The 14,657-nt window shown below is 38.7% G+C and overlaps 1 protein-coding gene across 2 annotated transcripts in view; it reads right to left on the bottom strand.

The window, feature by feature from the left end:
• EEFSEC (eukaryotic elongation factor, selenocysteine-tRNA specific) overlaps nt 1-14,657 on the bottom strand; it is a 125,442-nt gene that overhangs the window by 77,192 nt on the left and 33,593 nt on the right. For both annotated transcript variants that reach the window (XM_005485408.4, XM_074549792.1), the window contains exons 3-4: nt 13,916-14,012; nt 12,161-12,325 (exon numbers count right to left, since the gene is read on the bottom strand). In XM_005485408.4, the coding sequence (XP_005485465.2) occupies nt 12,161-12,325; nt 13,916-14,012 (262 nt within the window). The remainder of the gene's footprint in view (nt 1-12,160; nt 12,326-13,915; nt 14,013-14,657) is intronic.

Below are 14,657 nucleotides of genomic sequence, written 5' to 3'. Positions count from 1 at the left end.
TTTTCCTTTGTGACTTGAACTTTTAGTATCTATATTAGAAAAATCTAACAACCACTCTCACAACCACCCCCCAAAAAAACAAAAATCCCCTACACATTCAACTTTCGAGAGCTGCTGTGACATCTCTGTGCACTCAAACTTTCCTGTTACTATCAGTGTAAGAGATACATTCAGCCTCTCAAACCAAATCCCACTTGTTGCAATTGCTGCATATGGAGAAGATTTTTTTCTTTTCACATGCTGTTCTTAGTTTCTTTATCAACCTACTGGAGGTCTTAGTAGCTGACTTACAAACACAGGTAAAAAAAATAGATGGAATAAATTATGTTAGCAAGGGGATTTAAACACAGAATGAAATCTTAACTTTGTTAAAGCTAAGATTAAACAGAATCTGAAACAGATCCTAAAGCTCAATCTTTATCACAAAAAAGACTCATTTTCATTGCTTTCTAGGAAAAAACCAAACAACTCTTCTGAAATAAAAATATAAAAGCCCCTTTTAGATACAGCACATGCCACAGGTACTGTAGTTTCTAAAAAGTTTCTTTTAAAACTATTAAGTGTTTATAATGTCTTCTTTAGACCCAAGACTGAACTTAAGAAATCCACTACTTTCAAAAACTTAAAACACAAGAATTGAAATTCTGAACAAAGATTACCAATGAATATTAATGACCTACAAAACATTAGGAAGATAGAAGACTCATTTCTATATGGCCATGCCCAGATACAGGTATGGTTCCAATGGTTTGCAATTTTATTTATGCAAATACACTGAGGAAAATTATCACCACACAACGGAGATTGAGGGAGACATTAATAAAAACTTAATCACATTTAAACATAAATCTAACCTGAAAATTTGATTCTTCATAGGTAGGAAAACAGCAAGAAAATCAGCATGTACTTTAAAGCAGTTCACATAACTATAAAATTTTAAATCACATCAGTGAGTTCCCTGTCGAAGTGTATCTAAATCCTGACTCAGATAAAAAGCCCTAGTGTCAGTATCACTAGATGGCATGGAAAAAATGAAAGGCAGGAGTAAAATTTCATTTCTAGGTGATCAGAAAGGACATTGTCCATCAGGGACAACAAAGTCATGTAAAAGCAAGAGCAGTAATACAACGTTTGATTTGCAGCATTACTCTCACTGTGCCAGAAAACGTGAATGTTATGGATTCAGAATAACATTAACTCAGCCCACTCCTCATTCTGGATATCTAAAGGCATGTTTTTACAACTGTTTGTAATGTATGTGTCACATGGACTAAGTCTTTCTTGTGAGTCACACTATAACCACAGAACTATGCCTGAGCATTAACTTTTCTTTCTCCCCTACTCCATTTAAATCTGATGTAAAAACTTCTTTGCCTATCTCTTTCCCCATATATGCACCTTCAAAGCATCTTGCCAATATTGAACACATGAAACCCTCAGACAAGAATTAGAACCACCCTTATTTAAATAAACAAAACAAAAAAACCCAAAACCCCCATCCTCCTGAAAACTAAAAAAAACCAAAAATTCACAAACAAAAAACCAAAAACCACAAAAACTCATAAACCAACTGAATAGAACCCTTACCTTCACATTCTTATTTGTGTGTTTTTACTAGAGAATTACTGTCATTTTTCCAAAAATACTGATTAATTTCCTGCCAAAAACATCCCTTTAAGAAAAAGCACCTCAATGTTTCTAGTAACCACCCAAACTGGTTCAGTATATACATGTTTTACAGAGGTGGAGGCAGATGAAGCCACAATTGCCTTCCCTAAAAATGTTCTCCTTACTCTTACTAATCCCATTCTCTCTATTCCCAACAGTAAACCTCAAGTTGTAAAAAAATCCCCCCCTGCCACAAAGACCTTAAAATCTCCAAGGACGTCTCCAGAAGTGCAGCCAGAGCTGTGATCTCAGCTCTGACAACCAGGGATGCACTACCTGCACAGATCACACATCTGGAACGCTGATTGAAAAACAGAACTTAACAACATCCACAGAAAGGATGAGCAGGCAGGAAAAGTGAAGATGAAAACATGGCAAAGACAAGTGAGAGGAAAGATCTGAAAAAACCCCAACATTTGTACAACGAAAAATGTTTGACCACAATTGTATTTTAGAACTTTAGACTAATCTGTTAGTGCTTTCTGCAAGAAAGAAAAGCAGACACTCAGATTCCTACCAACCCAGTAATTTTCCACCATTTTGCTACTATTTAGGGAAATACATGCCTGAAATATATTAACACACCAGCATAAATGATACTAAACTTCACTCTTAGGTAACATCTCAGATTCACCAGAGGGCTCAGAACAAGCCGGGGCCTCGCTCTGTATCCCTATTTTAGAGAAGTTTCTCCACCTCCACCCTTAGGAGATTGAAGACCTATCCTGGGGTGAAGATATCCAATAACCTCCTCTAGACCCAAACAACAGAGCAGCCCTTGACAAGGCTGGAAGGAAGCATTAATATCAGGGTCTTTGCCACTTTAATACTCTTTGTACACACAACTGCTTTTCCCCAAACAAGAACATCATGTCAGCAACAGAAAAGGGAACATTTGAAACAGAAACACATGTTATACAAAACATTATTCTTGTTCAATCACCACTTGACTCCAACTCCCTCCTAAAACCAAATGCAAAATAGTTCCCAGTGGGATTTACTGTTGTATTTTACTTTATTTTACAAAGATCTGCATTTAGACAAAACCAACTGGTGTTGCTCTGCGCTGACTCAAGGCCAAACTGGACATTTATTTCATGTACTGAACATTTATTCTAATCCTTTAGTAAAAATACATACTTTCAAGCTTCCCTTTTTTTCTGTGGTTTTGTTTTGAGTGTTTGTGGTATGTATACCTGCATATTCCTCACTCCCTCAAGACTTTAAATTGTTGTCAGCTAATCTCCACCAGCAGGACTGACATCTTCAACTAGGCAAGAAAATACCTCATGAATAATACCCATATTTCAAAAATGAACTTATTAATAACAGTACCTATTTTTTCCTTAAGCCACCAATTAACTTTTTGCAGTCCTATGTACTAGGTATTGCACATCAGACAAAAACCTCCTCTAGGGATGCTTAGCATAACAGTCTATTGAAATTCATCACATAATTAATATTAAGAAAAAGCAACTACAATACAGTTATTGAAATTAAGAAAACAAAAACAAGTTAAAGGAATACCAAGAAAGAGCAGAAAAACTTCTAGACATTCTGAAGCCCCAGACAAAACTTACATGACAAACAAATTTCTGACTTGGTTTCCATACCTCTATCCCCTTTCTGTTGAAGAAAAAACCTTGACAGCTGTATATATACACTGGGGTTATTTATTTCCATGAGTTAATCTGTTCTCATGGCTGATTTCTGCCACCTAAACTGCACAAGGATTAAGGCCACCTCTGCTATTCTTCTGCAGAACCTATTACATACCCTATAGACATATATTGAGGGAATATATCTTAAATACAGGTTGCCTAGAGGGGGACAGTTCAACTAGTAAATCTTTCACAAAGACCTGACAGTTTTTAAGTCTACAATTTTAGTATTTAAAGATGTATTAGCTAAAGAGACTCTTTAAAAGGCTATTTGAGCTTTCCTTGCTTCTTCTAAAGTGTGAAATGTTTATTTTTGATTATTTATTCATTAAAGGAGAAAGAAAGAGAAGCTAATTTTATGTTATATGCTTTGAAGCTAATCTTTACTCCCATGAAGAGCCTGGGAGTTTGCAGCTTTCATTTCAGACAGTTGCAAATGGAAATCTCTATCTAGGCATTCGTATCATGTTCATCACAGCACTATCTGGGCAGCTAAACTAATTATAGCATTCCAGCTGATACTGTAAATATTGGCTCTCTCTAGCATTAACTTTTCCAATTCAAACTGCACCAAGTATTATAACATGAAGTGATGGGAATATTTTAGTGAAAAGATGCATCTCACATTTAGTTTCAGCAATACATGTTATTGGTACAGGCATATGATGATTCAGGTGAGGAGCTGAATAAACCCTTAAGAGCAAAGTAAATTCTCACATAATTTTCATGTCAGTATCAAAGAATAAATTGCAGAGAGTTCTCTAAGTGAAGCCCTCTCAGAAACACACAGTACAAGGCATGAAATCCACAGAACTTCCTATGGTGTTATAGGAATATTTCAAGAAAGTACTCTGGTAATAAATACAGATTTCTGAGCAGTTATGCACTAATCCATTTTCTTCTGTCTCTGGGTCATATTTATTTTCAGCAGCATTGGTTAAGTAATGTTTTCAATATTCAGATCCTTTCTTTGCCAGTGGCCAGAGCGGAGCAGAACTTTATAACTTACAGACCACAGCTTAGTTAATGTGGCACTTGCTGAGCTGTTCTGCTTCTAAAAGCCTCATCAAATGAGGAATTGTACTGTGTATGGATGACCAAGAAGAAGACTGACATTCCCTCCCTTCATTCTGATTACTGAAATTTTGCCAAAGCCTCCAGCACTTGAATTTGAATATTTAAAACATGAGAACTCCTCTCTGCCTTCACTAAGCCTTCTAATAAAGTTAAATTCCCAGCAGCAATGCCATGTGAAGGCTGTGTGCGCCTTACAGGAGGTTACCTTCCCAATTACTATTCAAGCATCCCACTAAGATTCCTGCTCCAACTGTTTGTGTACATGCATGTGGGTCTGCTTTCAATTAAACTGCACTGAAAACAATTCTACCTGGTAAATTAAAAGAAATAAAAATAAAGTTAATGACCTGGCAGCGGCAATGCTTAAGCAAACAAGTTATGCAAACACAATCCAGCCATCCTTTGCTTTAAGGTGTTACCCTCAAGTTAAACAAAAAGGCATTTGGATGAAACTTGTGACTACTACAGCAATGCCCATTAACTTAGTTCCAAACTGATCTTGAACCCCAGGGTACACAAAGCCAGGAACACAACACTGGATCCCTGGAGCTGCAATGGCTCAACAGGAAAGATGTTACCTACTAAGTTCCAGGATAATATGTGCCTTTTTGTTCAGCTGCATCCTAGTCACAGCTCAAATTTGCAACAGCAGATGAGAAAATGCAAGAAGAAAAAAGTTTCTTCAATCTATGGTATAAGTAGAAATGACCAATCACTTTGAAGAGCAAGCTCTGAGACTGGAAAGGAAGGTAGAAATGGACAAAAAAAGCACAGGGAGGAGAAAAAGTAAGAGTGAGCAGACACAGAAATTTGAGAGAATGCAGAAAAATCTAGATGTCAGGAGTAGCTCATTAGATGTTTAGTTTTCTTTTCAACGTCATTTTGGAGTAACAAATCTGCATATTTGTTTATCTTCATGTTTTGCTATAGAAGAGCCAAACTGCTCATTCATGTAGCAAACAAAAACAAAACCCATTTCTCCATTTGTGGCACACTTGTGCACTGGGATTTACCATCAGATCCTGCAACCCAGTATGCTGGTAATTCCAAAAGAGCTACAGAATACTGAGCGTGAGAGACTACACATGGACATCACATCAGCCAGCAGCCTCCAGGAGGCCCAAGAGGACACTAAAGAGGCAAATGAGTGGGGAGAACTCCTACATACATGGGGGACAGCACATGCAGTCACTGATGCATATGCTATCTTGCTTCACAAGACATCACACTTCAGTGCCAAGACCAACCTCAGAACAACTCTGCCTGGATCATTTTCCTGTCAGTACAATGGTTCCTTCTTCTTCAGCTCAGTTTCTTCCCCATCTTTTATTTCTGTCACAATTTTCTTTAGTTTTTCTAGCAGTTCTCATGGGACAAAATTTTTACTGAAATCTTGACAGAAAAAAATCTATCTTGACTTATCTAAGAAAATCAGTCATCATATAAAATAAAAGTACGACATTCATGTCACACAGTATTTTCTTCTACTTAGAGTCAAGATCATCTTGCGTTATTTTTTCACTTTCAGCCCCACTAAAGAGTGTGCCAGTTCTTAGACAGTAACAGCTCTCTGCACTAACTAAATATTAAGGCAAAATTATCTGCATGGCAATGGCACAAAATAACACACTCCAAATTAATCTCATGCATTAGCCACTACCAGTCAACACTGCAGATAACCCTGCACAAGCAAGCAGTGCCATGGAAATGCTGCAGAAGTTAACTGTACCTTGGAGAGCAATGCTGTTTCCAGCAGTGCTGCATGTCCAGGTGGAGCCTTGATCACAACAGACATTTTAAGATTATTTAAATAGACAGAAGCAACACATAAGTTACAACTCTCTTCAGATTCACTGCAGGAAGAAACTCATATGCTTTGCCTTTTAATGGATGAGAAAAATTACCCAATCTTCACCCAACTGTCTCTATCTGGCAGGGAGCACAAGGTACACCTAGACCTCCAATAAAAGCAGAAAAGCTGCAGTTGAATTTCAGTATTTGAAGAGTTAATTGGCCAGCACTGACTAGGCCACTTTTCTGCCTACAGAGATCACATTAGACACACAAGCTCCAGAAATAGAGTGTATGGTTTGGATTAGCACTGCTCAGGTTGGCTGCTCTCCCCTGGCTTCCTTCCCTTCTGCTCAGACCAAGTACAAAAAAATCAAAAGCCCCACAACATATATCTATTATGTATTATCCCTGGTCCTGAATAAGACAAACCTTAATGCACAAAGTCCTTTATCTTGCTCCCTCACTTTACTATACCTACATGATATTCAATAAAAAATTGCAAGTGTTTTGAACTAAACATTGTACTTCGGTAACAGGTAGAGAATGAATAGCAACAGAAAATTTCTCTTGCTGAACATTTTTATTCCTGAAGGGGTTTTTGTAAGTTTAAAGGTCTACAGTTAACCACAATTTTGTTTTTTTAATACAAACTTAAAATGGATTTTGTGCTTCGCAGTCTTTAGGCTTTTTTTTTTTTGAGGGCTTGGTGTTGGTTTGGGTTTTTTAAAAATGTGAACTAAAACAGAAATAAGAAAACAAAACCAAACAAACCACACAGTAAAAAGTTACAAAACCATGCTTGAAAATGAGGGAACTGATCTTCAGAAAGAACTCAGCATCTGCTACTCTTATTCTCTTAAGAGACTGAGCCAAAAAGATTTGAGAAGTTTTTATTGCCAGATCTAAATTTCATTCCACAGGCACAGGATCAGATCCTTCATCCTCCACTTAACCACAAAGAACTGTGCAGAGCAATTTTGTTCTTCCAAAACAACTGATAATATCCTAAATGCTCAAAGCAGAGTACTTTCCAGTATAAGCCAAATCCTGCATATTTTGCTTTTAAGTAATGCCACAGCAGATGCAAAACCAGTAGGATTCACACTGATGTTTTCTAGGAAAGAAGAAAATCTCCAAAAAACCATAACCCGTGTTTCAAGCAGCAGACAAATAATAAAAATAGTTTCATTCTTGTCCTGAATTAAACCCCAAGTAAAACATTATGTTTCTACATTTCATTTATTGCTTTAGGATTTCAGGTTCTTGCATTTTTGCACTCACATCTTTTAATATACACCATAAGCTACCTCTTCACAATTTACCAGCTACATTTAGGTGATTCTTTCTCAACTCAATTCTCTGAACTGCCCTTCTTCACAGCACTCCAATGAGTGAAAAAGAAAATGCTCAAGGCAAGTAAAACTCCCCACCAGCAGAGGACTTGTTGTATTTTAAAGGCTGTTTATACCAGTATTGGGCAAGAAAAACCCAAGCAGCACAAGAAAAAAGACATGTAGAAGCAGTATTCAGACATACTCAGAATATACAGCAAGGGTTCTCTCCGTCTGCTAAAAGCAATCAACATTGACTGGAGTTTGGAAGGGGCATATTAGGAGGTCCAAAGTGGTCAAAATAGTAAAAGCAAAAACTTCTTTAAAACTGCACCATGAAAGTCCACATAAAAAACATCTTGTGATCCAATTCAGTGGAGTTTGATCCAAGTTTGTTTTCTGAGACTTAACTGTCCTCTGACAAGGCTTAACTGTGCAACTCTGATTGTGCAAAAGTCCTTAAATAAACTAAAATTAGTTCTTGATACATGTATACACATACTAAAGCTCACTAATCAGAGGTCCTGGGACATGAGACAGACTGAGGTACTTACATGGACAAAAGCAGATCTCTGTTACAATTTTAACAGCTACAATGGTTTGAGGGAAATACCTTGCAAATACTATTTGAGTTATTCTATCAGACAGTGGGGAATTTTTTTGTTGTATCAGTAATAAAAGCTACAGAACATTTGCCAAAACACAGACCAAGGTTATCTAGCCAATAAAAAAAAGCTTAGGAGGAAACATATATGGTGAAAGTATATGAAGCCATGAAGCTTCTCAGTATCATGCAAGAATATGCTTCTTTAAGGTTCATAAAGTCAGTATAATTTGACAGTCAATAGGCTCTTGCCAAGACAGAATCACTACTGGGCTCAACCAACACTCTCATTTACTGGGAGGCTTGATGAGATAAACAGAAGCAAGTTCCTCACATTTTTCATATCTAAGTCTCACATGAGCTTGCAAAAGTTCACCTGAGTACTGAAACAATCTGTATAACTGCTCTCCAGCAGGAGGGGAGCATTTTGTAAGTGTGATTGCAACTTCTGAAACAGAGATGCTCCACGCTAAAAATGGCAATTGACTAGTACCAACCTCCAGGATGGCCAAGGTTGGAACTGGTAAGAATATTTCTCTTTCCTTTTAACGAGATTTATTACACAAGAAACAACTTTTTACAATACAACACCAGATATGTTATTCAGATTCAGCAGAGTGAGAATCCCCACATGATCCCTTAAAGAAAAACATGAATGTAACCACTCAGCAGGAACACAGCTACTCAGCATTCGAGACACTCACAACTTCTGACACACACACACAGTACAAATAGCAGCACTGCACTTCACAGAGTTATTTACCTTCACCAGCCACTCAGCTCGCATCAATCTGCTCCAGCATTCGTTAGCAATTCATTAAAGAGGACAAACAGGAACCTGACTATAAGAAAAGAGAAAAGTTTCTACTTCTTACAATTCCTGAAATAGAGCCCCAGCAGTGGTCTTCATACTGGGCTGCCACATCTGTGCTTGGGGTCTTGTATACCCACAGCCCTGATCACAGCAAGGCAATGCTGAGTGGACACTTCCAGGATAACCAGATCCATGAGCTGTGCACATCCCTCTCTGCCTCCTCACCCAATTCAGACTTGACCTTTTCTACAATTTCTTTCACCTGGATAAGGAAGGCAAAAGATACCTTCCTCTACTGAAATGAAAACACTTTTCTTTTTCAGTTAAGTGTGCTATAAAAAGGCCCAGCAGCACTGGAGTTTGACATTCATCCTCATTTAAAGTGAAATCTCTAAACAACAGATACTTTAGATATCAGTAAAATAAAAACAAAACTAAATTGCAAAAAATTCTTATTATTCAAACTCCAGTAACTTTTATAAAGCAGAAATAGAAGTGTCACAAGTTGTTGCAGTTTATAAACTCAAAGACTATAGAGATTATAAGACCACTGAAATAATCTTAAATGACATTCAGAATTCTGCCAACACTATGTTTTTGCTGCAGAAATCCTAGGTTCATGCTCTTCAAGGTGGATTTCAAGTGCTAAGGAGCAAATAGTACTAACTCAATTGGATAGCGAACTGTTTGCTGTGTCAAAGCTTTTTGCGAAACACATATATATAATTTTTCTTTTTGCTATATGGATAATCAACCCCAGATGGCAATTTACATAGGCAAAGCATAAAGGAATCCATGCACTGCTGGTGCTCTCAGCCTCAATCAGAGCCAGCATGGGCATTTGAGAATGTCACTGTTTATTTTTAATTGCTGTGTCCCTCCTTTGTGCAGGTTCAAGCGGTCAAAGATGTCGAAGTCCATTAGCAGAACTGGAAGGTGATGCCACTTCATTTGGGGAGAGGGTTCTTCAAATTTAAAAAAAAGCAGCTAGTTTGTAACGTCCCTAAATGTACCAGCTGTCAATCTCAGTTACCATTGGGTCAGGGCAAAAAAAGGTCAGAGAGAGTCATAAACCACAATGTGTTGTGAAATGTGCTTCCTCCGTTACCTTGTATGCCTGAGAAAGGTTTGACCTTTTATAGGTATCCTAACCCAGCTCTGCATGATGCTGGCAGGGGTAAGTACAACACACAGCTCACACTTACAAACATTGCTTCCTTCTACTGTGCCTTGGTTTCCATACCTGTGCAACATGAAGATGAATGCCCACAAGTTGCTAGTGCCCAAAATACAAAATTCTGCCCACAGTTATTATTATCCCAAGGCATGGACACATCTCCCATTTCACCCACAGCAGTGGAAGGTTTAATTCATTAACAGCAACTGAAAAAATAACTAAAACTTTGAGGGAAGTTGTTAATGCCATAAGAACCAAGTGATCTGGCTTGTCTTTGCAAATGACTTGTTCATCTGCTAAGTTGTCTGTCACTTCAGTGACTACTCTCCCAGTCACCTGGGAAGAAAGCCCACTAAAAAACTCACACAAAGTCTTTTCCACTGTTGGAAAACATACAAAGTCTATTTCCATTTTTAAATACCAATTCACAAGTTACTTACTATACTTTTGTCATTTCTTCCTTCATATGGATTCTCAAAAAGCAGATTTAGTTCTAAACACATTTCTTCAAAACATTCTTGGACTACAGATGAAAAGCAGAATAGTCATTTCCAGATATAATCTAGTGATGCATTCTTTCTTTGCAAGAAATAATTACTTTGCCCCGTCTCCCCCTTCTCCTGGAGCACAAAATGACAGGAAGTTTGGCAAATGCTATGCCAGAAAGAAAGCACTGAACTCACTATGCAAGGCCCTGTTTGGGCAGGAGCCATCTCCCACTCCTTGCACTCCTGACTACTTGGCCCTCTTTGGACCCCAAGCACAGGCAGGCCCAGGACTGAGAACAGGACACAACAGCAGAGGAAAGAACGCTGCCAAGTGGAAACCAGGAGAGGCTGAAGCTACAGCTACAATCCCAGCCAGCATATTCCATACAGGAATTGAAAGCATGGCTCCCAAAATAGACTGCATGCTGTAAATGAGAATATGGGCAGTGAGGAAGTCGACTGGGTAAGCAGAAATGTCAGAGTATGTATGGTACAAATCATTTCCATGCAAAGGACAGTAGGATATGAACTAGATGGCCACAGGTATCACTGAATAGGCTGGCCAGAAATGAACTGTCCACTACCAGCCAAATACCTCAGGTGAAATTAGGATGCCTCCTGTAGCCCTTCACTTGCCCAAACAGTACAGGGAAAAATGAGAAAACAGCATCCTCACTCAATGAAACATTAAGGTCCTTATAGTAAAATGACTTGAAGATAATACTGACAGCAGCAAAGGAGTCCCATCCAGGCTTGTTAGGCCAGAACTTGCCTGCCCACAGAATGTAATCAGCTCAGTCCACATTTAAGTGGCAGATGCAAAATCCTCAAGTCTTAATTCACTTTGGGCAATTAATACTAAGGGAAAATAAAGCAGTGATAATCAGCACCTGTGAAATAGATTTCACATGTTCCAAGCATAAAGTCACTTTGTTTTCTTTTAAAGGATGAATATATTTTAAGGAAATTGAATAGTTACAACAGTTGAGCAGTTCAAAGGCCATTGGAAGGTCTCTTTGACTTTCTACAGGCTCTCTGAAGAGCCCAATAGCAGCAAGCCACCTCCTGTATCCCAGCAGTTCTCTCAAAACATGCTGACACAAAGCATCAGCAAACAGAGAATGTGCATCAAGCATTTCAATGTCCTCTTCTTGTCATTACCTTTGCTTTCAGACATTTCTGGAAGCCTACCTTCATGGACTCTTTTGCAAACCACCTCACTGCAGCACATCTCAAATGAGAGTAACCTCCCTCAAACCTTGCTCAGTCCTTGGGTGCATCCCAGCTTGGAAACACGCCCACTTTGCTTCTTTGAATTTGAAAGCCTAACATGCTAATCTAGATCAGTCTTCTCTATCCAACTAAATTACTGGGCAGGTAACTTTACTGACTTATTTAAAAATGCCTCTTACTGTTATAAGCTGGGTTATAATAGAGTACAAAAATAAAAACTGAAAATAATTCAGATCGGATGAGAACACTCTCTTCTTTGTTGAGTGTTTCTTTCTATCAGGAAAACCAGGGGGAATGAAAATGAGAGACTCACCTTCAGGGCAGGAATCTCCACATTGTCACCAAGGCTAACAGAGCCAGAAAGAATAGTCCCTGTCATCACTGTGCCTTGACCCTTGATAGAGAAACAGTGGTCGACTGCCATAAGGAAGTGTCCTGAGGGGTCTCTTGATGGCAGGTAAGCCTGAGACTTCAAGACCTGAAAAAAAAAAAGATAAAAGCAGCACCCTGCCTGGGTGAAAAGTCATGACAGCAACACAGCAGAAGGCAGGCAAGCAGATGATTGATTGAACTAGCTTGCAATTTTACTGATTTCAGGCATCTCCCAATGAGCTTAGAACTCACCAATGTCAAATTAACTGTGTGTGCCATAGGGAGGTGTACACTTAGCAGCAGGAACAGTTCGATTTTCTGCCTTAGAAAGATTTGGTGCTGCACATTTAGCTTGGTTAGCAAAACCTCACTGGCGATAAAGTTGCTGCCAAATTCAATATAAACACTGCAGCAAAGCAAAGAGGGAAAAAAAACTGTACATGTGTCATCTCCCCCTTTTTCCTGCCTCTCTCAAAAGGACAATTTTACAGAGCATTTTGCTACTTCAGCTTTTTTGGATTTTGTGAAAATGAACTTACATACAGATATTAGTGCCCCATAAAGCCCATCTCTGTCTCCCTCCCAGAAAAACTGTAATACTGGGTTAAGTTTCAAATTCAACTTCCCCTTCAGATTTTTGTTAGTGCTTCTTGAAGGATCAATCCATTAATAAAACAACATAAGTACAATTTTCTAGAGAAATTCTCTCAGTTTAGCATTGTACTTTTGTTGACAAATACTACATTACTTAAAATATGTTATCAGACAAAAGATTTTAATTATAGAAAAGAGTCATGTACTCAAAAATGCTTCAAAGGAACTGGTTCACTCCTGTCTCAAATCACTTTTGATATCTCCCTCTGTTATATCACCTGCATATACAATTGGTATTGCCTTTAACATCTGTTTTTAAGGTCAAAAACTGCAGCCCAAGGCCAGGTTGTAATGGCAGAACAATGGAGAGTCTCTTAGGAAGGACAGAAGGGATAATAGCTCCAAGTTCAATGGCAGGGCTCACACAGCATTTGCCAGCTCATCTAGTATTACGTTTCAGTTGATGAAACAGCTCCAATGAGAGTTTTCCTTCAAAGGTTTTAACCCTGGAGAACACCCCAGTAAATCCAACAGGAGCCAGATAAAGGCAGAAGTAAGCACTTGCATATCTCCTCACCTCTAGAAACTGCTGGGGGCAGATTGGTCCTGGCTAAGTCTGGTCTGAGGCCACACCACATCCCATCCCCATGCCCATCCTGCCTCTCACAGCCTGGCAGGTGATGCAGCATTCAGAGCTCAGCAGCCTTGTGGAATATCTTGCCTTTACACAAGCCTGGCTGCCCAGGGCCAGGCATCCCTAGATTTTTGATGATGATGCTGCACCTTAACTTCAGCAATTTTTAAGTATTTTAAACCTGGCAGCATCCAAATCAGAATTTTACAAGTCTTCAAAGAATGATGCCTTTGTTTTGAGACTTTTTTCTGCTATCTGAGGTAGCAGTGGCATCCCTCCAGGGCAAAGATATTTCTCTCCCTAAACTAATGACAGAAAGGGTGACAAGTCTATTGCAAGCTACAAACTGCTCTCAGTTACTTTAGGTATCCTGCCCTTCACAGTATAAACACCATGCCATGTAACTAAGTGTTTTTAACATCTGAGAATGGATATTTTCATGTTACTATTATGTTCTTCAGTGAGTACCTCAATTAATTCAGAAATACCCAGTGGATTCTCAGACTCCGGGGCTTCTGGTCCACCAGGCTTTGCTGCCACAGCTACAATAGGACACCCAGAGAACCTGAAAGAGAAAGACTTTCACCATTAGACCACAGATCTCCTACACATGTCAATATAGAGAATTTCCAGGTCCATCTGAATGCTAGGAAACTCCCTAAAATTCCAATAAATCTGCTCTTCTCCCATTGTGACTGACAATTTCTTCCTGAATTGCCAGCAGATCAGCACCACTGGACCTCACTATGAAAACTTCAGTCCTCTTGCACATTAGCTACTGATTCAGTGCGGTGACATCAAATGCAAGATTCAGTTTATTTCAGAAGCAAATATCTGCTGTTACGCAGTCAATGTAGTGGTTTGCATCCAAAGTCACTTTAATTGCAGACCAGCATTTTTTAAACTTTCATTAAACAATTAAAATTCTAAAGTCATAACCTTCAAAATGGGAGCCAAATGCAAGATGCCTCATGATGCCTACCCGAGTCTGCAAGATCTGCAGACAACAGAAAGATCTAAATCTTCTGAAATCAAAGTCTGCAAAATTCACAAATCTCAAACACACAAAGGTTCAGAGAGGAGCAGTACAGCCAGCTGACCTCAGTTTACCTTTTATCCTACAATCAGTTTTATTCTTCAAGTCCTTAACTTACAGCAGATTTTCTCTATTTTTTTTTCTAAGATACAACCTAGTGTAATCAGTAATTAC

The sequence above is a fragment of the Zonotrichia albicollis genome, chromosome 12, assembly GCF_047830755.1.
Source record: "Zonotrichia albicollis isolate bZonAlb1 chromosome 12, bZonAlb1.hap1, whole genome shotgun sequence".
Lineage (NCBI taxonomy): Eukaryota > Metazoa > Chordata > Aves > Passeriformes > Passerellidae > Zonotrichia > Zonotrichia albicollis.
This window is presented reverse-complemented; position numbering and strand designations above follow the sequence as displayed.